This window comes from Ursus americanus, chromosome 23 (genome assembly GCF_024610735.1).
Source record: "Ursus americanus isolate L20-20 chromosome 23, mUrsAme1.1.p, whole genome shotgun sequence".
Lineage (NCBI taxonomy): Eukaryota > Metazoa > Chordata > Mammalia > Carnivora > Ursidae > Ursus > Ursus americanus.
In genome coordinates, this window is record NC_142149.1 from 41,432,996 (window position 1) to 41,455,535 (window position 22,540).

A 22,540-nucleotide genomic window follows, 5' to 3' on the forward strand; every position below is an offset into this window, starting at 1 on the left:
GGAAAATGGTACAGATTCATTGGTTGCTTTAGATGGCTTTTCATAGACGTATATAAAATCTGTAGTATATTGTATTTGCTTTATTTATTATTCCTTTTCTACTCCCCCTCCCACCAATAGGTGCATGCCTTGATTTATGGATTTTTTAAATTAAGTTTTTATTTAAATTCCAGTTAGTTAATATACAGTGTAATATTGGTTTCAGGTATAGAATTTAGTGATTCAACACTTACATACAACACCCTGTGCTCAAAAATGTACACTTCATCAATTTCCATGTCATCCTTGCCCAGGATGCTAATCTTCTCTGTATTTTTTATGAATGTGTTTTAAAAGGAAATAGCAATATGTTCACTTGATACTTTCCTTTACAATAGGTCTGATTATTTTCGCAACTTTGTAGATTCTTGCCTCCAGAAAATCCCTCAAGATCGCCCTACATCAGAGGAACTTTTAAAGGTCAGTTTTACTAAGTCTGTTTTCTACCCCTAAGAAATTATTTTAAAAGATGTATTTTATTCTTCTTTGATTTTGAATCAATATTAAATATGCTCTATTAATTTTTACCAAAATACTAATTTTATATACTGTTCTCTTTTGGAACTTTTCTTAGGTACAAAGTTTTTTCATTTGTGTTTTCAGAATTAATTAAGTGCTTTACCATGTCTGAATAGAATATATAAATATACCAAATAGTACCAATTGGCTGTTTATATGTGTAAGAATGTATTCCTGAGTTATAACTCCACATTTTAATTCATGTGAAACAATGTCATATTTTAAAGTTAGTAAAACATAGTTTAACTTTGGATTTACTTTTTATATCTGCCATATTTTATATATTCATCTGTCCTATATTAAAATAATATGAAAAAGAAATGTATATCTACATAAATATTGTGGGAGAAAAGAGCTTTCAAAAAAATCTTAAATATGGATATCATGTTTCTGTTTCCTTTTTAGAAATGTATTTTTCTAACTTGGCAATGAAAATATTTTAAGAATCATGTAAATTCTGTTCGGTTTTCAGTGGGTTTGGTGGCTTAATTTAAATACGTGATTGGTACTAAAAAATTTATTATTTCATTTGGAGTTTGACCATCTTATTAATAGCAATAATAATATTGTTGAATGTAATATGGTTCTTAAAACATCTAGATAACACAATAGTAAGTAGGATTTGACTCTTTCTCCTTGTGTCCCTCAGGAATATTGTTGATTTTTCACTATAAGATTTAAGCAGACTATTTTTACATGAATGTTTTAGAACTTCAGAGAGGTTCAGTTTATTTTCACCAACACACATCAGTTAAAGACACAAAGAAATTGAAAAGATCTTATGTGTGTGTGTGTGTGTCTGTATATATATAGAGAGAGAGAATTATTTGCCACCACGGTATATATAAGAACAGTAGAGTTTCAGTAATGCTTGTGGGATTCTAGGCAGTAAGCTCACTCATAGTCTCAGAAATGAAAGCCTGAATAAATAGGTACTCACAGTAGCTGCAATAGGTACTCACCTAGCTTAGTATAGCTAGGAATTATGTTAGTGATAAATAAGCAAGATCTGTATGTAGAAAACTATCAAACTTAGAAATTTAAGATTTATTATTTTTGGATAAGAAGATTGAGTATCGTAGATAGTGATACATACCAAGCTAAGGCTCAGGAAAAAGAAAAAAATCTGACTGGCTTCTTACACTTGCCTTATATAAGCAAAAGAAGTTGTTTTGGTAATAACCCAACCCACCAGGGCCAGATATTTGGTGATGAGATCCCAAGTCTGCATATAGTATTCATTTTCCTGATTTATAGCAGGAAATTGAAAATGATAGGAAGTATCTATCAAGTACTTCTTTCTCTTTGGCCTAATTATATTTCTGTTGCAGTTTATCATGGAAAGAGTTAATAGAAAAAATTTTCAATGTATGAAGCTATCTCAGAATTAAAAATTGGGGGAGCTTGGGTGGCTCAGTCGTTAAGTGTCTGCCTTCAGCTCAGGTCTTGATCCCAGTGTCCTGGGATCGAGCCCTGCATCAGGCTCCCTGCTCAGCAGGAAGTCAGCTTCTCACTCTTACTTTTTTTTCAAATAAATAAAATCTTAAAAAAAAATTAAAAATTGGAAATAACTGTCTAGAATTAGGGTAATGGTTAAATGATTTTAGCATAAACATTTGATGAAATAATCAATAGGCAATATGTTTATGAACTTGAAGTAACAAAACGACAATGAAAGTAGAATAAAATATCGTATAGTTAAAATTCTTTAGAGAAGCTTTTTCCTCTTCGGGGGATGACATCCATAGGCATTCAGAATGGTCCAGCATTTGACATACTGTTGAATATCAGGCAATACAGTGTCTAACAAAACTAGGCTGTCCTGAACCCCTGGTAATAGAGTCATTTACCTTTATACCAAGAAAGCTGGAAAAGCACCCAAATCCGCATGTGTTGTGCACCCAGGCCAACTCTGAGGAGTTCATGTTATGACATCTGCAGTTCTTACTAGATTGTCTAAAACAAAAACACGTCAGTAGAGCCTGTGGTGGTTCCATGTGTACTGAGTGTGTTCACGACTGGATCAAGTGTGCTTTCCCTATTGAGGAGCAGGAAATTGTTGTGAAAGTGTTGAAGGTACAAGCACAGCGTCGGAAAGCTAAATAAAGAGGTGCCTGGGTGGCTCGGTTGGTTAAGAATCTGGCTCTTTTTTTTTTTTTTAAAGATTTTATTTATTTATTTGACAGAGACAGCCAGTGAGAGAGGGAACACAAGCAGGGGGAGTGGGAGAGGAAGAAGCAGGGTCCTAGCGGAGAAGCCTGATGTGGGGCTCGATCCCAGAACGCTGGAATCACGCCCTGAGCCGAAGGCAGACGCTTAACGACTGCGCCACCCAGGCGCCCCAAGAATCTGGCTCTTGATCTCACCTCAGTGTTCGATTTCTGGGTCATGAGTTCAAGCCTTGTACTTAAAAAAAAAAGGCTAAATTAAAAAATGAAGCTTTTTTGAGTAATTAAAAAATCACAAGGCAAAAGAAAAAATTCTTTAGAGAGAAATACATTTGAACTACAAAGGTAAAAGTATTATAAGAATTCAGGTACGTTTTATAGAACTCAAGGCAAAAGGTGTCTTTCTGCAATCTATATGCTAACTATGTACCTACAAAACAAGATTTATACATAGAAAATTTCTATAAAGAAATAAATCAATATAACAGGGATAATTCTAATGGTGTAATTGTTTCTGTTTTTCTGTATTAGTAAGCTTATTAAATGTTAGTAGTAAAAATCACTAATATAATAGCTTTTAAATAACTGCTAGTGTTTTATGGAGTACTGTTCATGCAACATCTAAAGGAACTCATAATATCCAAGTTTACGTTACATAATTCACCATAAATACATTCCTGTTGAAACCTAATATAACTCAGAAGTGAACATACCTTTTCTACGAAATCCATTCTAAGAATTTGTAAACTTTTATTTAGCCCTTATTTAGGGCTCTAATTGGACTTAATTCTTAGTGTTTAATTAGACTATTTGATTATTTCAGCATTGCATTTTCAGTTGGCCAACAAAAGTATCATGTTTCCATAAGATGTACAGGGGTAGTTATGTATGCCCAGAGTGTATATATGTAGATGACAGTTTTGTAAATACAAAAAGTCAAAAGTGTAATAGAATTAGATAGCTATAGGTTATATGTGTTATCTATCGTGATTACTTAAGACAGTAACTACAGTCTGAGAAAGGAGTACATTCGTACTAATTGAAAAAATATACAGGTTTCAACTTGACTTTTACCTTCTGTTCTTATCCAGCACATGTTTGTTCTTCGTGAGCGCCCTGAAACAGTGTTAATAGATCTCATTCAAAGGACAAAGGATGCAGTAAGAGAGCTGGACAATCTGCAGTATCGAAAGATGAAGAAACTCCTTTTCCAGGAGGCACATAATGGACCAGCAGTAGAAGCACAGGAAGAAGAGGAGGTAATAACTTAGAAACGACTCAGATATTGAGCTCTGTTTCTTTATTGGCTTCTTCCCTTATGCACCTTGTCTTGCCATGAATGTTTTATGTTAGTGCTTCCCAGATTGTGTTTTCTTAACACTGGTCCTGTAAGATCGCAGGTGGGAAAAATGGTTTTGCATTCTTTAAACCCAGCCCCTTTGTGGTGCTCATTGATATAGTAAAGCTCTGCAAAGTATTTTATTAAAGAACCCTATTCAACTTTAATCCAGTCCCCATCAAATTTTTTGGATACTGACCCCTCTTTTGCCTTATTGTCTGATTCCATGGGACATGCTTTTGGAAGTATTTTAAATTACAGACTATGGAAGTTGACAGTACTCATTCAGAAGTCTTTAGAATTACCAAGCATTGTGCTCTAAGGGTACTTGATTCTTTTCAGTTCTGTATGATTTCATTCCATCTGCACAGTTCTAAAATACTCATTTTACAGATGAGTAAAGCAAAGCGCAGAGTAGTTAACTCATCATAGGTTAATATGGGTTCGGATTCATGTATCTTACTCTCAAGGCTAGGTTCTTTCCATGTTGCCATATTGCCTTTTAGAGAGTATGGAAATATAAATTTGTAGTAGAAATGTTACAGAACTTCCTCACAAGAAAATATATATATAGAACTTATTTGTGGAGCTATCTGCACTTAGTGCAGACTCGGCTTGGGATTCGCTCTCCCTCTGCCTTCCCCTACCCCCACCCCATGTTCTCTCTCTGTTTAAAGTAAATAAATCTTAAAAAAAAAAAAAAGTTATTTTGAGCTTTTTTTGATATATAAAATATTTCAGGAAAACAAAATTTAAAAAATTCTAATGTAGTTAAATCTATAACAGCATCTCTTTCTTTTAGGCTAGGGATGTAAGAAAAGTCCATTCATATATATAGATATATATATATGTGTGTATATATATATGTGTGTGTGTGTATACACACACACACACACGAACTTTTATGTGTGTGTGTGTGTATATAAATATGTCTGTATGAAATTCTCCATATCTTATAGAATCTTGGTATGGTAAGACTACTAAAATGTTGGTGCCCAGACACCATGGCTTGCCTGGTTACTTCATAAAAACATTTTTATGAATGTGATTAAATGTACAGCTAATATATATTTTTTAATTTACAAAAAATAGATGGGAATTAATGTTAAATTGATGAAAGAAGTATAGGCTAGACAATATATTCTGAGGAAGGAAAATATACTTAAAAGTCTTCCTTAAAAAATAATGACTAAAGGGCGCCTCGTGGCTCAGTTAAGCCTCAGACTCTTGATTTTGGCTGAGGTCATGAGATTAAGACCCTGCCTCGAGCCCTCGTGTGGAACCTGCTTGAGATTCCCTCTCTCTTGTTCTGCCTCTTCCACCCCACTTGGGTGCACACGCCAGCACTCTCTCTGTAAAAACAACAACTACTAAAAGTGGTTATTTATAGGATTAAAAAAAGGTTGAGGTTTTAACCATGGGAATTATTGAGAAATGACCAGAATCTCTCTATATACCCCATGAGATGTGTGGTAGAAATGGATTTCAAAAACTGTCAAACAATTTAGAGAAAATTCTACACTTTGGAAATACCCGTAACTGATTAACTGAATTTTTTATATGGTTGGGCTTTTTGTTATTTACTTGTTGATTATTTTTGTTTGTTTTTCAGTTGGTAGACTTCCTGGTTTTGGCAAATACGGGAAATTTCTCATGGTAGACCTCTAAGTTTCTTTCTAAAGACTGTGTGCTAAGCAGTGTGATAGGTGATTATAATTAGCAATGTCAAAAGAGATACGGATATTTGAATCTATTGCTCTTTTCCCTTAGGAACAAGATCATGGTGTTGGCCGGACAGGAACAGTGAATAGTGTTGGAAGTAATCAGTCTATTCCCAGCATGTCCATCAGTGCCAGTAGCCAAAGTAGTAGTGTCAACAGTCTTCCAGATGCCTCAGATGACAAGAGTGAGCTAGATATGATGGAGGGAGACCACACAGTGATGTCTAATAGTTCTGTCATCCATTTAAAACCTGTGAGTATCTGGATTACAGTGAAAAAAAATTTCAACTTTGGTAAATAATTTTTTTCAACTTATTAGTTAAATTAGGAGATTGTCTTGGATGTTTCAGAAGTTTGGAACATATTTAGGTAATTTATTTTAAAATGGCAATAGGCTTGTTTTCCCAGTGTAATGTCTGTATTTGGGAAACTAATGTTTTAAGAATACAAAAAGAATATTTTTAAAATCTTAGAAGAAAGAAATACAGAAACACTTTGTAATATATAATTTGAAGTTAGTTTCATGAAAAATAAAGTATTTAAAAATAGCAAGTATACACATGAAAGTCATGATAATGGTTGTCTTTTAAGAGAAAGGGTTAGGATGGGTAATGATCACAAGTGACTTGCACTCTCTGTAATGTTTATATCTTTAAAATAAAACTGAGTGTAATTTGCCAATAATTGTAAATTCTGGGTTTAGAAAATAAGGGTTTTGCTACATTATTCTTTACATTTCTGAGTGCAGACTTTTTGATTTTATTGAAAACATTTTGAAAGTTAGGTAACGTTTTTTAGCAACCAATAGGAATACTTCCTTTTTAACTTCACAGCTTGTAATATTGCCCAAAAACTTACTAGGCACAAGAGCTAAAAGGTAGAACTAACCCAAGTATTCTTCAACAGATGAATAGATAAATAAACTATGGTATATACATACAAGGGAATATTATTCAGCCGTGAAAAAATGAAATTCTGGTACATGCTATAACATGAGTGAATCTTGAGATATTATGCTAAAAAAGAAAGAAATGTTATGCTAAGTGATATTAAGCCAGATGCAAAAGGACAAATACTGCATATTTCCACTTATATGAAATATCTAAAATAGGCAATTTATAGAGATGCAAAATCGATTAGTGGTTACCAGGGACTGAGTAGAGGATAAAACGGAGAATTTTTGTTAGCAGATACAATTTCTGTTTTGGCGATGGAAAAGTTTTGGAAATGGTGGTGGTTGTACAACATTGGGAATATAATTAATGCCACAGAATTGTACATTTAAAAATAGTTGAAGTGGCAAATTTTATATTATATATGTTTTACTACACTCACACACACAAAAAGTGTTTAAGAATGATTTAGTTGTGTAGTAGTGTTCTTCCGGGTAAACTCATATTTAATTTTTATATACTTAGGGAATAGAATCAGCAGTAAAAAAGATTATTCTCATAATTAGTTGTTTGCTACTTAATTGACTTCCTCTTCAGTTAATAAACTAAGGCATATATAAGGAAAGACATCAATTCTTACAATTTTTCCAGTTATTTTTTGATTACTTATTTGGACGAATGGCAGAAGCATTATAAAGATATTTTTAAGATATATTATTGCTTTGAAAACCCAAGAGACTTAGAGTAACTAATTTTTTTACTGCTGTTTAAAATTATTAAAGCTTTTCCATTTTCTATTATAATACATTGTGTATTTAGTACTTTGCCTGATACATTGCCTAATCCTAAATTTGTGTTCTGTTTCATACACTGAGGGAATAATGTTTCCTGATTCTAATTATGTTGAAAATAAAGTGTCAGCATTCACAACTTCTGTTCTTTTTAAAATTATGTCTTTAAGTTAAATTGGTTAAATTATCTTTAAGTTTTCTGGGAAGTTCAAATGAACTGTATTTGTTCACCTGAAATAGTATTGTTTCTTTCTTTGCCTAGGAGGAAGAAAATTACAGAGAAGAAGGAGATCCTAGAACAAGAGCATCAGATCCACAGTCTCCACCGCAAGTGTCTCGTCATAAATCACACTATCGTAATCGAGAACACTTTGCTACTATACGGACGGCATCACTGGTATGTTCTTCCCCTGAATTAGAATACGTTTTTCGGGGTGCCTGGGTGGCTCAGTCATTAAGCATCTGCCTTCGGCTCAGGGCATGATCCCAGCATTCTGGGATCGAGCCCCACATCAGGCTCCTCGGCTGGGAGCCTGCTTCTTCCTCTCCCACTCCCCCTGCCTGTGTTCCCTCTCTCGCTGGCTGTCTCTCTTTGCCAAATAAATAAATAAAATCTTAAAAAAAAAAAAAAAAAAGAAAAGAAATACGTTTTTCATATTGGACTGTGGCACCTGTACTAAAGTATAACTGTATCTTACTTTTTTTTATTTGGGGTTCATTTTGCAAAACACTCATTCAACATTTAAGTGCCTCTTATGAGAACGATATACAGAATATTCTGAGAGATGTTAAACTAGTAATGTCTTCAAGATATACACAAATAACTAATATGTTAGAATATATTAAGTGCTTAAGAGGGCTAGAAGGTACTAAATAGGAATTCAGATTACTTTTGATTTGGGGCATAAAAGAAATATTTATAAAACAAATTGTTTAGGGATGTCTGGATGGCTCAGTCAGTTAATCATCCCACTCTTGGTTTTGGCTCAGGTCATGATCTCAGGGTTGTGAGATCAAGCCTCAAGTGGGGCTCTGCAGTCATCGTGGAGTCTGCCTGAGATTCTTTCCCCTTCCCTCTCCCTCCCTCTGCTCATGCTCATGTTCTCTCTTTCTCTCTCAAATAAATAAAATCTTTTAAAAAATAATAAAAAATAAAACAAATTAAGCTTTTTCAATAGTTTGTTGGTTTTTGGCACAGAGAGGAAGAAAAATGTTATTTCTACATAAGAATTAACAGTAAGGAAATACTGAAGCTAACCAAAATGAGGGGAAATGTTTGGGAAATAGCGAGTAATTCAATTTGATGTATTCAAAATGTAGTTCTTTTGATTTCCCAAAAAACAATAAAAATGGATTATAGGGGGTGCCTGACTAGCTCAGTCGGTAGAACATGTGACCCTCTATCATAGGGTTGTGAGTTTGAGCCCCAATTGGGTATAGAGATTACTTCAGAAAAAATGGATTATGTGTCCATTATAAGGATGTTGTTTTAGCAGGCTACATATTACCCTGATCAGTCAAAAAAGTAGGACCAACACGTGATAAAGGATACTAGGGATAAAAAGAAATTACTATATCATAGGAAAAGTAGGCTGATAGAAAATATGACAGGAAGTATAAAAGATATATCTGAGGAAAAAAGTTATCTGAGTTATCAGCTGCATAAGCATATTTTATAAATCCCATGCAATGGCCCATGAATCTATATGATTGGGGGTCAAGAATGCCATCCCCCATCCTGAGGAATCAGGTCATTCCTGCTATTCTGCAACATGCAGATAACTTTTTGAACAAAGCAAGTGGCAAAGATTGTTTAATGGTTTTTTTTCATGATTGTTTTAATAAATGCCTAGAGAGGTATTACCTAGAGAGAGGCCAACTCACGTGACTTTGTGACTTGGCATATATTAAATGTTTCCCAAACAAGTTCTGTCCCAGTTTCTGGCTCCTTCAAATAAATTAAGGGCACACTTTTTTTTTTTTTAATTGAAGTATAATTGACATACAATGTTTTATTAGTTTCAGGTATACAACATAGTGATTTGACAATTCTGTGCATTATCAGTGCTCCCACAATAAAGGTAGTCACCATGTGTCACCATACAACATTGACTATATTCCCTATGCTGTACTTTTCATCTCCATAATTTATTTCATAACTCCATCACCTATTTCATCCATCCCGCCACCCACCAGTTTGTTTTTTGTGTATTTTAAGAGTATGTTGATTTTTGTTTGTTTTGTTCATTTGTTTTCTGGATTCCATATGTAAGTGAAATCATATGGTATTTGTCTTTGTCTGACTTATTTCACTTAGCATAATACCCTCCAAGTTTATCTATGTTGTTGCAGATGCCAAGATCTCCTTTTTTATGGCTAATATTCCGTTGTGTGTATATATATACCACATGTGCTTTATCCATTCATTTATTGGTGGACCCTTGGGTTGCTTCCATCTCTTGACTATTGTAAATAATACTTCAGTGAACATAGGGGCGCATATATCTTTTCAAAGTAGTGTTTTCTATTTCTTTTTTCTCTTTCTCACTCCCTTCCTTCCTTCCTCCCTCCCTCCCTTCTTTCCTTCCTTCCTTCCTTTTTTTTTTTTTTTTTCCTTAGAGATGGAGTGAGGGGAGTGGCAGAGGGAGAGGGGGAGAAAGAATCTTAAGCAGGCTCCTCCACCCAGCACAGAGCCTGATGCAGGGCTTGATCTCACAACCCTGAGATCATGACCTGAGCCAAAATCAAGAGTGGGACACTTACCCAACGGAGCCATTTCGGTGCCCCAGTGTTTTCTGTTTCTTTGGGTAAACACCCAGCAGTGGAATTAATAGATCATATAGTGTTTGTATTTTTAATGTTTTGAAGAACCTCCATACTATTTCCCACAGTGGTTGCACCAGTTTGCATTCTTACCAACAGTACACAGGGGTTCCTTTCTCTTAAGGACACTTCTTAAATTATGGATTTAGAAAGCTTAAGATCCATATTCTTAAACCTAGTAATTCTGTTTATTTCAAATAAAACATTCAGAGTGTGTGTAGATTTATGTACAAGATAACCATAGCTGTATTATTCAATATAACTACCATGTACCATAACTCATTCTTTTGCCTTGGGTTGTTTTCATACAATAAATGGATATTAGATATTCAGTTTGAAGACTTTTTACAATGGTTCACGCCTAAGTTAACCATCACCTAAAAAAACAAGATACATAAAATTTCTGGTCATCGCAATAAGTTCCCTTCATACCCCTCCTTAGTCAGTTTTCCACTCACATGAACACCATTTTCTGTCTTTTCACTATTATTAGTTTAAACTGTTTGGGTTTCATATAAAGAGAATCACAGAATGTACTCTTTTGTATATAGCTTATTTTGCTCAACTTAATGTTTTTGAGATTCATCAGTGTTGTGTTCATTAAAGTTCTTTTTTTTTTTTTAAGATTTTATGTATTTATTAGAGACTGAGAGAGAGGGAGCAGGAGCTGGGGGAGGAGTGAGGGAGAGAGAGAAGCAGACTACCCACTGAGCAGGGAGCCCGATATGGGGCTTGATCCTGGCCTGAGCCTAAGCCATACACTTAACCAACTAAGCCCCCAGGCACCCCAAAAGTTCATTCTTTTTTATAACTATAAGTAATTTTCCATTGTGTGAATATGTAATTTTTTTACCCATTCTTTATTGATGAACATTTGGTTTGATTACCCTTTGGGCCATTCCATGTAAGATTGCTATAAACTTTCTTATGAAAGTCTTCATGTGAACATGATATTTTAATTTCTTTTGGGTAAATACTTAAGGTAAAATAACTGAGTTGTAGGGTATGTGTATGTTTAACTTCGTAAGAATTTATCAGTTTTCCAAAATGGATGTACCATTTCATATGCCCATTAATAATGTATAGGTTCTGATTGGTTCACATTCTCTCCAACATTTGGTGTTGTCAAGTTTTTTTTATTTTAGCCACTCTAGTGGTATGAGATGGAATCTCTTAGTATTTTTGCATTTCCCTGTGACTAAAGAGGTAATCATTATAAGCCCCTTTTCACATGCTTATTGTCTATTCTTGTATCTTCTTTAGTGAAGTGTTTCTTCAAGTCTTTTGCCTTCTTCCCTTTTTTTTTTTTTTTAGGATTTTATTTATTAGAGAGAGAGAGAGCACGAGCTAGGGGGAGGACTGGGTGGGGGTGGGTGGAGAAGCAGACAGCCTGCTGAGGAGGGAGCCTGATGCGGGACTCTATCCCAGGGCCCTGGGATCAAGACCTGAGCTGAAGGCAGGCGCCCAACTGACTGAGCCACCCAGGCACCCCATCTTTTGCCTTATTTCTTATTCAGATGTTCATCTTTTTAATATTGATTTGTAGGTATTCTTTATAAAGTTTGGTTATAGTATTATATCTCATAAATATCTTGCAAATATTTTTTCTTCATCTGTAATTTACCTGTTCTTTTTCCTGCTTGATGAAAAATTAAAATTTTTTAGTTTTAAAATCGAATTATAACAATCCAATTTAAAAAATGGATGGGGGGTGTGCCTGGGTGGTGCAGTTGGTAAGGCAACCAACTCTTGGTTTCAGCTCAAGTTGTGATCTCAGGGTGGTGAGATTGAGCCCTGCCTTGTGCTCCCTACTCAGCAGGATTCTTCCTCTCCCTCTGCCCCTCCCTCCTGCATGCTCGCTTGCTCACTGTCTCTCTCTCTCTCTCTCTGTGTCTTCCTCTCTCTCTCTCAAAATAAATAAAGCTTTTTTAAAAATGCATAAAGTGGGGGGTTCCTGGGTGGCTCAGTCAGTTAAGTGTCGACTCTTGATTTCAGCTCAGGTCATGATCTCAGGGTTGTGATGTGAGATCAAGCCCGGTGTCAGGCTCGGACTGGGTGTGAGTCCAGCTTAAGATTCTCTCACTGCCCCTCCCCCCCTTAAAAATATGGATAAAGGTCTTGAATAGACATTTCTCCAGAACAGATATACAAATGACCAACAAGCACATGAAAAGATGCTCAATATCATTAGTTATTAGGGAAATGTAAATCAAAACCACAATGAGGAACCACCTCATCCCACTAGGATGGCTTTTAAAAAAAAAGAAAAATAATAATTGTTGGAGAACATGCAGAGAAATTAGAACTCCTGTATGTTTCTGGTAATATGTATGTAATAATATTGTAATTGTGTATATGTTATATGATTGTAATATGATTCAGCTTCTGTGGGAAACAGTTGACAGTTCCTTAGAAAGTTAAACATAGAATTATCATATGAATCAGCAGTTCTGTTCCTATATATATACCCAAAGAATCAAAAACTAGTACTCAAACAAGTACATTTACACACATGTTCATAACAGCACTATTCACAGTAGCCATATCCATCAGCAGATGAATTGATAAATTATGGTATATGCATACAATGGAATACTATTCAGCTGTAAAAAAGAATGAAGTACTGATACATGCTACAACATGGACGAACTGTGAAAACAGGCTAAATTAAGGAAGCCAGGCATAAAAGGTCACGTATTATATAACTGTGTGAAATATCCAAAATAGATGTGAATCCATAGAAATGGAAAATAAATTGGTGGTTACCAGGAGAGAATGGGGAACAGCGTTTCTTCTGGGATGATAAAAGTTTTGTAATTAGATAAAGGTGGTAGTTGTATAACATTGTGAATATACTAAATGCTATTGAGTTGTGCACTCTGAAATGATTAATTTGGGACGCCTGCGTGGCTCAGTTGATTAACCATCTGGCTCTTGGTTTCAGCTCAGGCCATGATCCCAGGGTCCTGGGATCCAGCCCCATGTCGGGCTCTGCACTTAGCAGGGAGTCTGCTTGAGGATTCTCTGCTTCTCCCTCTGCCCCTCCCCACACTCACTAACACACTCATGCACTGTCTCTCTAAAATAAATAAATCAATCTTTTAAAAAAATTATTAATTTTAAGGGTGCCTGGCTGGCTCAGTTGGAAGAGCATGTGACTCAGTCTTCAGGTTGTGAGTGAATTTCACCTCAATTTAAAAATCCAGTTTATACATTTTTTTCTTCCAAATTTTTATTTAGATTCTAGTTAGTTAACATATAGTGTGATACTGATATCAGGAGTAGAATTTAGTGATTCATCACTTACATATAACACCCAGTGCTCATCATAACAAGTGCCCTTCTTAATCCCCATCATCCACTTAGCCTGTCCCCTACCCATGTCCCTCCCATCAAACCTCAGTTTGTTCTCTATTGTTAAGAGTCTCTTATGGTTTGTCTCCCTCTCTGTCTTCCTTTCTCTTCCCATATGTTCATCTGTTTTGTTTCCTAAATTCCATGTATGAGTGAAATCATATGGTATTTGTCTTTCTCTAACTTATTTTGCTTAGCATAATACACTCTAGCTTCATCCACATCGTTGCAAATGGCAAGATTTCATTCATTTTGATGGCTGAATAATATTCCTCTGCGCGCACGCACGTGTGTGTGTGTGTGAGAGAGAGAGAGAGAGAGACATCTTCTTTACCAATTCATCAGTCGATGGACATTTGGGGTCTTTCCATAGTTAGGCTATTACATTTTTTTTCTTTATAGCCAGTGTCTTTTGTGTCCAAGAACTACTTGCTTACACAGTAGTCGATGTCTTCTTTTGCTTTATGATTCTAAGTTTTATGTTTAGGTCAAATGTTTCTTTTCAAATTAATTTTTGAATATACAGTGATATAGGAGTCAGGGTTTATTTATTTGTTACAGGGAGCTAGTTGTTTCAGCAGGATTTATTAAAATACACTTTCCTTAGGGCGCCTGGGTGGCTCAGTCATTTGGCATCTGCCTTCAGCTCGGGTCATGATCCCAGGGTCCTGGGATGAAGCCCTGAGTCAGGCTCCCTGCTCAGCAGGAAGCCTTCTTCTCCCTATTCCACTCCTCCTGGTTGTGTTCCCTCTCTCAGTGTCTCTCTCTGTGTCAAATAAATAAATAAAATATTTTTTTAAAAAACAGCAACAACAAAAAACACTTTCCTTTTTGAATTAACCTGAATTTTTGGTAGAAAATCCAATTGACTGAGTATGTTTGGGTCTATTTCTAGATTTTATTCTGTTCCTTTGATCTGTCCTAATACCAATACCACATTGTTTTGATTGCTGAAGTGTCCATCTTCCAACTTTTTCTTCCCCCTCAAGATTGTTTTGGATATTCTTGGCCTTTACATTCCCATATAGATTTTAGAATCAACTTGTTTATTTCTTTAAAAGACCTGCTGGAAATTTAATTGAAAACTGCTAGCTGGAATCTCTTAAATTAATTGCCTGCTTAGTTAATAGCAGAGTGATCTAAAATGCCTTTGAAAGAAATGTTTTGCTTTATTTTGTTCTTTTCTGTCCATTGTTTGTATGTCTAGGTTACAAGGCAAATGCAAGAACATGAGCAGGACTCTGAGCTTAGAGAACAGATGTCTGGCTATAAGAGAATGAGGCGGCAACATCAAAAGCAATTGATGACTCTGGAAAATAAGCTAAAGGCTGAGATGGATGAACATCGCCTCAGATTAGACAAAGATCTTGAAACTCAGCGTAACAATTTTGCTGCAGAAATGGAGAAGCTTATCAAGAAACATCAGGCTGCTATGGAAAAAGAGGTGGCTGATTCAGTATTATTAATTTGTTCTAGCTTGTGATCGTCCCAGAATTAGCCAAGATAACATTTCAGTGTTAGAGTATCTCTTCCCCGGAACCAAGCAAATCGATTAGAGAGAGAGACATTTACATAACACGTATAATACCAGGTACTGAGTTTGGGAACCAATAGACATGGGATTATTGCCTGATACTTGATAGATGTGTAGTGTCACAGTGGGTAAGTCATTCATTCATCTGTTCTGGGCCTCAGGTACTCTGGTTATCTGAAGAGTTTGATAAATCACCTATTAGTAACATGGTTCAGGTCTCAAAAAATCATTCATGATTCCCTTTTCTGTGTATTTTTTGGAAACCGCCCTTAAATTTATAGCAGTATTTTTATATCAGAATAATTGAAGATAGAGAGAGAGAATGTTAAAGATTATAAATTAAGAGATTCAGATTAAGGTTTAGCCCATTTGTTTATTTACAAATAAGTCTCATTTTACTATATGATAAAAGCACATTTTTTAGGATTCTTGTTATGTGAAACTTTTTCTTGTAAAGATTTTTGATGTCCCATGGTTTCATCTTATTTTGATAGTCACGTTTGTCAAGTAAAATGTAAGCTTCACAATAAATTCACAGAATATCTTTAGATATGCCTGGCTAGTCCACATTAAGGCATTATTTATCTATAGCTAGCCTGTTCAACCTTCCTCCCCCTGAAAAAAAAGAACCACTCTATTACAATAGTAGAGAATTTAGCAAAATAATTTATGGTTTAAATAAACATTTGATTTTAAAATAATTTGGTGAGAGAATTATCCTGTTGGTCATTGGGTAGTGTTTTTAATAACTTAGGAAGAGGTAGATACTAATAGATTTAGGAAAGCAGTTCATGAAACGGGATGTAGAATATGATTACAAATTTGTTTAAGAAATAGATGTGCATAGGAATATTAGGAAGGTGATACACCAGCATGTTTATATTGGTTATCTCTGGGTGCTAAAATCATGTAATATTTTCCTTCTTTGTGTTTTTCTATACTTCCTTAATGTTCTGCAATGATTATGCATTGCATGTATCATCAGAAATAAGGGGTGCCTGGCTCTCAAGAGTCGGTGTAATATGCGACTCTTGATCTCCGGATTGTAAATTTGACCCCCATGTTGGGTATAGAGATTACTGAAAAACAAAATCTTTAAAAAAAAAAGTATGATACATATGTCTAATATTTAATATTTTCATATTATTTAATATATAAATAAAAGGTCAAGTTTTAAAGATAAATGTATTACATTATTTCATATACAAGTCAACTAAGATAAGAAGTCATGATTAAATTATATTTGTAGATAAATGTGTTTGTTTTTTTATGGGGGGAGGACATACTCTTGTTAAAGGAGGAAAAAAAGGTAAAAACATTCTGACTCTGTACAAGATCAACATTTTAAAGAAGAGTTCCATTTTATTGGTTCTCTGACATTGAAATAAAGATGCTGAATACTCCAGAAACAATATTGCACTATATGTTAACTGCCAGAAATTTAAATAAAAATAAAAAAGGATGCCGAGTAACAAGTATTAATAATTTGTTGAGTATTCTCATTTTGGTAATATTTATACTGATTTTTTGTGCATGGGGAAAAAGTGGTATCCTTGGTAGTGTGTATTCAGATGCTGCTTTGAATCTATCAACTTAACTAATTTGATCCATTTTTTAAATTTTCTATAGGCTAAAGTGATGGCCAATGAGGAGAAAAAATTTCAGCAACATATTCAGGCCCAACAAAAGAAAGAGCTGAATAGTTTTTTGGAGTCACAGAAAAGAGAATATAAACTTCGAAAAGAACAGCTTAAGGAGGTACTTATTTTATAAACATTTTCAGGGCAGTTATCTGCTTATTGATCGTATGTAATGTTGATCAATGCATAGAACCATGAAGAGAAGTTTTTCTTTTGTTGTTTGTCACCATGAAATGTCTATCAGTTTGAATGAAGACATTGATGACTGAGATCCTCAATAGAGGAGGCTGTAAAAAGAATTATCTCCTGAAAACATAAGTTATTTTATTTATAATAGCTTTCCTAAGCACTTACTTAAGTAACTGACTGATTAGAAATAAAAATATGTGATGGGGCGCCTGGGTGGCTCAGTCGTTAGGCGTCTGCCTTCGGCTCAGGGCGTGATCCTGGAGTCCTGGGATCGAGCCCCACATCAGGCTCCTCTGCTGGGAGCCCGCTTCTTCCTCTCCCACTCCCCTTGCTTGTGTTCCCTCTCTCACTGGCTGTCTCTCTCTGTGTCAAATAAATAAAATCTTAAAAAAAAGAAAAAGAAAAGAAATAAAAATATGTGAGCTGTGGGGAAAAAAGCCACACATTGCTTTCTTTAAAAGTAAGCCATTTTGGGGCACCTAGGTGGTTCAGTCAGTTGAGCATCTGTCTTTGGCTCAGGTCGTGATCCCGGGGTCCTGGGATAGAGCTCTGGGTCTGACTCTCTTCTCAGCAGGGCACCTGCTTCTCCCTCTCCCTCTGCCTGCTTCTTCCCTTGCTTGTGTTCTCTCTCTCTTCCTCTGTCAGATAAATAAAATAAAATAAAATCTTTAAAAAAATAAATAGAAGCGAACCATTCTTGGGGTGTCTGGGTGGCTCAGTCGGTTGGGTTATCTGACTCTTGCTTTCAGGTGGGGTGGTAATCTGGGGTCTTGAGATGGAACCCCGCCCCAGGCTCCATGCACAGCAGGGAGTCTGCTTGAGATTCTCTCCCTCTGCCCCTTCCTCCGTTCATGTGCACATTCTCTCTCTCTCTCTGTAGTAAATAAATCATTAAATAATCCTTTAGTTGTATAACGCATGTATGCATGCGTGTGTGTGTTCATTCAAAATAATGATTCTCAGTATAGAGGAAGGGACATGCTAGACTTTTGGTGGGGAAATTTCCTGGCAGAAGATTTTGAGAAAGATACCAGGCGATTCTCAAGAAACAAAATAAATGATCATACAGGAAGGGAGGGAAAAATAATATAAGATGAACAAAATCAGAGAGGGAGACAAACCATAAAAGACTCTTAATCATAGGAAACAAACTAAGGGTTAGAGTTGTGGAAGGGAGGTGGGTGGGGAATGGAGTAACTGAATGTTGGGGATTAAGGAGGTCATGTGGTATCATGAGCACTGGGTGTTATATGCAACTGATGAATCACTGAACTCCACTTCTGAAACTAATGATACACTATATGTTAACTAATTGAATTTAAATAAAATAAGTAAAAAAAAAAGATACAATGTGACCCTCTGTTTGCGCCTATATTATCCTTGTCTCTTCCTTTAGTGTATGTGCCTTGCACCCTCATTTGAGAGCTACTAATTTATGTGCTTTTTATTTTTATGTGTTTTAATATCTTATGACTTAAGTTATAAAGACTTGGTCACTTTCTTTAATAACAGGGGAAGGACCGTAAGGTTAGTAGTCTCTGAAAAATCAACTCAGTAAAGATGGCTGATTTATATTCTCTGCAATATTTATGGCTTTTTAGGTTGAAAATACACTAGTATTGGGGCGCCTGGGTGGCTCAGCCGTTAAGCATCTGCCTTCGGCTCAGGTCATGATCCCAGGGTCCTGGGATCGAGCCCCACATTGGGCTCCCTGCTCTGCAGGAAACCTGCTTCTCCCTCTCCCATCTCCCCTGCTTGTGTTCCCTGTCTCGCTGTCTCTCTCTGTCAAATCAATAAATAAAATATTTTTTAAAAAATGAGAAAGAAAATATACTAGTATTAATTAACATCCTAGGGTTTGCCTCATTGAGTATATAATGAATGTTCTCATCTTGCCCAGTATAAATGCATTTTTCATGTAGGTAGTTTTTGAGATGATATTTAAAATGCTGTAGAAAAGCATTGGTTTTGTTCAGTGGTTATTAATGCTAAATATTAAATACCACTCATAAAAAAGGTCTCCATTCTCCCATGGTTTTGCTGATTTTCCATTTAATTTCCAAGTTTTTTATATTGAGTACATCCATAATCTTGCCAGAAGCTTGATATTTAAATTGTTAAAAACCAAGTGAGACATAACTGTATTTTAGCCCTAATTTTAATTTACATATGATTTTTACCTGAAAGCAATACCTTCTATCTCTATTGGGAAGGATTTAAAGAAAGATATGTTTTATTTCATTTACCAGTCATTCTGTGCTTTTGAATCATCATAAGTGTAGCTGTGCAAAGCCAAACGTTATGCATATTTTTTAATGTACTTCTCTCTTTTTTCACTGGTCACTTAAGAAAAAGGAAAACTATTACCTGCCTCCTTAATGTCATTGCCCTGCCTGAGCACTAGAGAGGGACAGAAGTTAAATACTTTCATTTAAATTTACCAGATACCAAATTTTACATTAACTGTATTCATGTAGTTAATTTTTATGGATTTTGAACTGAGTTTTTTATGTTACCAGGAACTGAATGAAAACCAGAGCACCCCAAAAAAAGAAAAGCAAGAGTGGCTTTCAAAGCAGAAGGAGAATATACAACATTTCCAAGCAGAGGAAGAGGCTAATCTTCTACGACGACAGAGGCAATACCTAGAGCTGGAATGCCGTCGCTTCAAGAGAAGAATGTTACTTGGACGCCATAACTTGGAGCAGGACCTTGTCAGGGAGGTGTGTTTGAATGATGTGATATCAGAAATAAATCTGTCACATCTCAGCTGCAAGGCCTTTGTACTCATAATTCCCTGGCCTAAATCCTTCTTTCCCAGATATTTAATCCACAGGGCTTGCTTTCTCCCTTTAAATGTTCTTCTTTGCACTTCTTTCTCCTTTCTCTTACACATATACACTTTTGGGGGGAAGTCTCTCTCCCCAACTAGAATGGAAATTATATGAAGTCACAGGTTCTGTTCAGGTCTTTATATCCCTAGTGTCTGGCCCATAGTAAGCATACAGTATTAAATATTTATTTAATAAATATTAAATCCATGAATTATGAAGAAAGTATTAATTTTTAAATGAGAAAATTAATTGGATGATTTATGCCTTTTGATCTGAAGTGAGTGCCATGAATTGTGTGTTACCGTTTAATACATTTTTATAATTACATAATTATTAACTGGGCAAATGTGGAAACTCTTATCACAATGAAAACAATTGTTTTTATCATCAGGGACACCTGTGAGCATAGATAAATTTATTTCCAAGGTGGCATAAAATAAGCTTCAAGTATAGCATAACTGTTAAAATTCAGTGATGAAAGTTAAAGAATTTCAAATTAAAACAGTTGAGGGACGCCTGGGTGGCACAGTTGGTTAAGCCCCCAATTCTGTTTTGGCTCAGGTCATGATCTCAGGGTCATGGGATTGAGCCCCACATCAGATTGTACACCAGGCTCTCTGCTCAGCTGGGCTCAGAGTCTGCTTGAGATTCCCCACCACCACCACCACCCCTCCCACTCTTGCTGTTGCACATGCTCTGTCTCTCTCTCATTCTGTCTCTCTAAAATAAATAAATCTTAAAAAAAACAAAAAAAGTTGTATCAATTAGATAAGAATAATTAAAAAGGCTGTTAACATGGAGAGATGGGCAGTATTATTAAGTACGAAGTATAAACTGATACTGCCTTTTTGGAACATAATTCAGCAATAGCTTTCTTTTTTGTAAGATTTTATTAATTTATTTGAGAGAGAGAGAGAACGAGCACAGAGGGAGAGTGAAAGGCAGAAGCAGACTCCCTGCTGAGCAGAGAGCCTGATGTGGGGCTCGATCCCAAGACCCTGAGATCATGACTTGAGCTGAAGGCAGATGCTTAACTGACTGAGCCACTCAGGTGCCCCCCACAGCAATAGCTTTTTACTTATATTTTTACAGAGAGAGAGAGCGTGAGGGGTGGAGGGGCGGGGAGAGGTAGAGAGAAAATCTCAAGCAGGCTTCACACCCAACCTGGGGCTCGATCTCACGACCCTGAGATCATCACCTCAGCTGAAATCAGAAGTTGGATGCTTAGCTGAGCCACCCAGGTGCCCCAGCAATAGCTTTTCAAATTTAATATACACATATGTTCTTACCCACCAAATCCACTTCTGGAACTGTATGTTAAATCATAACATGTGATGCATCATGCATGCATATTTACTTAAAATTTGTTTAAAGCAAAAGAATGGAAAAATTATGGAATCGTAAAGCAGAAGCTTCCTATTGAAACATTAAAAAAAAGATCTTTATGTACTGATCTATTTGGGATCTATGTCTATTATATTTTTAGTTGAAGAAAGCATTTTATATGCCTATAATGTATTTTGGTATTTAATTTAAAACTGTATGTTTTGTATAATAGATGTATCACAGTAAGCATGAGGGGAATTTTGGGAAGCATTTGCACCAGACTGTTCTTGAGCTCTGGAGAAAGGGTTTGCAGGGGGGGGGGGGGCAAGTTTGACTTCCACAGTGTGTGTGTGTGTGTGTGTGTATTACACTTTTTTTTTAATTGTTTTTAAAGATTTTATTTATTTATTTGACAGAGCCAAGCAGGGAGAGCGGGAAAGGGAGGAGTGGGCTTCCCGCTGAGCAGGGAGCCCAACATGGGGCTCGATCCCAGGACCCTGAGATCATGACCTGAGCTGAAGGCAGATACTCAACTGACTGAGCCACCCAGGCGCCCAACACTTGTTCTTTTTGATCTGCAAAAAAAATTTATCGAGCGTGATGTGCTAGGTATTATTCTGAGACCTTTTCATTCATGATGAACGTATTTCATCCTCACATTGAATCTATGAAATAGCTATATTATCTCCATTTGAGAAGTGATGAAGCTGAAGCAAAGAGTTTAAATAACTAACCCAAGGATTTGCAGGTCATAAATAACAGAGCTAGGATTTAGAATACAGCCATCCAGGGGCACTTCGGGTGGTGCAGTTAAGCGTCTGACTCTTGGTTTCAGCTCAGGTCGTGATTACCGGGACGTGAGATCAAGCCCGGAGTAGGGCTCTGTGCTTAGCACTGCTAGGGGCTCTCTCTCCTCCCTCTGTCCCTCCCCACTGCAGGCGTGTTCTCTCTCTCTCTCAAATAAATAAGTATTAAAAAAAAAAAAGAATACAGGCAGCCTAGCTCTGTAGTTCATGTTCTTAACCACACATTATACCGCGTATGCTCCTAATAGAATTGAACAGTATACTCCTAAAAAATTCAAAGGATGGCTTAGGAGTCCTCTTCAAATATAAAACTAGGAAACAATAAAGAAAGGAAAGAGGAAAGGACAGTAAACCTCTTGAGACAGATTTGATAACTTTTAAACTTATTGCATAAAGTAGTGTTAGTGAGTAGTAAATGAGCAGTGTAAGAAAATGTGTGCTAATTGTTCATTTACTACAGTAAATATTATTAAACTACCATACTTACTATGTAGCCATTACTGAGTCAGGATTACATCTATTTCCTGGTTGTTCTGTTTCTTAGGATTTTTTTTCCTGGCATCA

General features: G+C 35.9%; 1 protein-coding gene and 2 pseudogenes across 2 annotated transcripts in view; 2 read left to right on the forward strand and 1 right to left on the reverse strand.

Moving 5' to 3' along the window:
• TAOK1 (TAO kinase 1) overlaps window positions 1–22,540 on the forward strand; it is a 151,788-nt gene that overhangs the window by 106,441 nt on the left and 22,807 nt on the right. For both annotated transcript variants that reach the window (XM_087854652.1, XM_045773569.2), the window contains 7 exons: window positions 378–459; window positions 3,818–3,985; window positions 5,836–6,039; window positions 7,733–7,867; window positions 14,855–15,091; window positions 16,811–16,939; window positions 19,530–19,733. In XM_087854652.1, the coding sequence (XP_087710778.1) occupies window positions 378–459; window positions 3,818–3,985; window positions 5,836–6,039; window positions 7,733–7,867; window positions 14,855–15,091; window positions 16,811–16,939; window positions 19,530–19,733 (1,159 nt within the window). The remainder of the gene's footprint in view (window positions 1–377; window positions 460–3,817; window positions 3,986–5,835; window positions 6,040–7,732; window positions 7,868–14,854; window positions 15,092–16,810; window positions 16,940–19,529; window positions 19,734–22,540) is intronic.
• On the reverse strand, window positions 252–344 carry LOC123777216 (U6 spliceosomal RNA; annotated as a pseudogene).
• On the forward strand, window positions 466–3,810 carry LOC148107997 (large ribosomal subunit protein eL34 pseudogene; annotated as a pseudogene).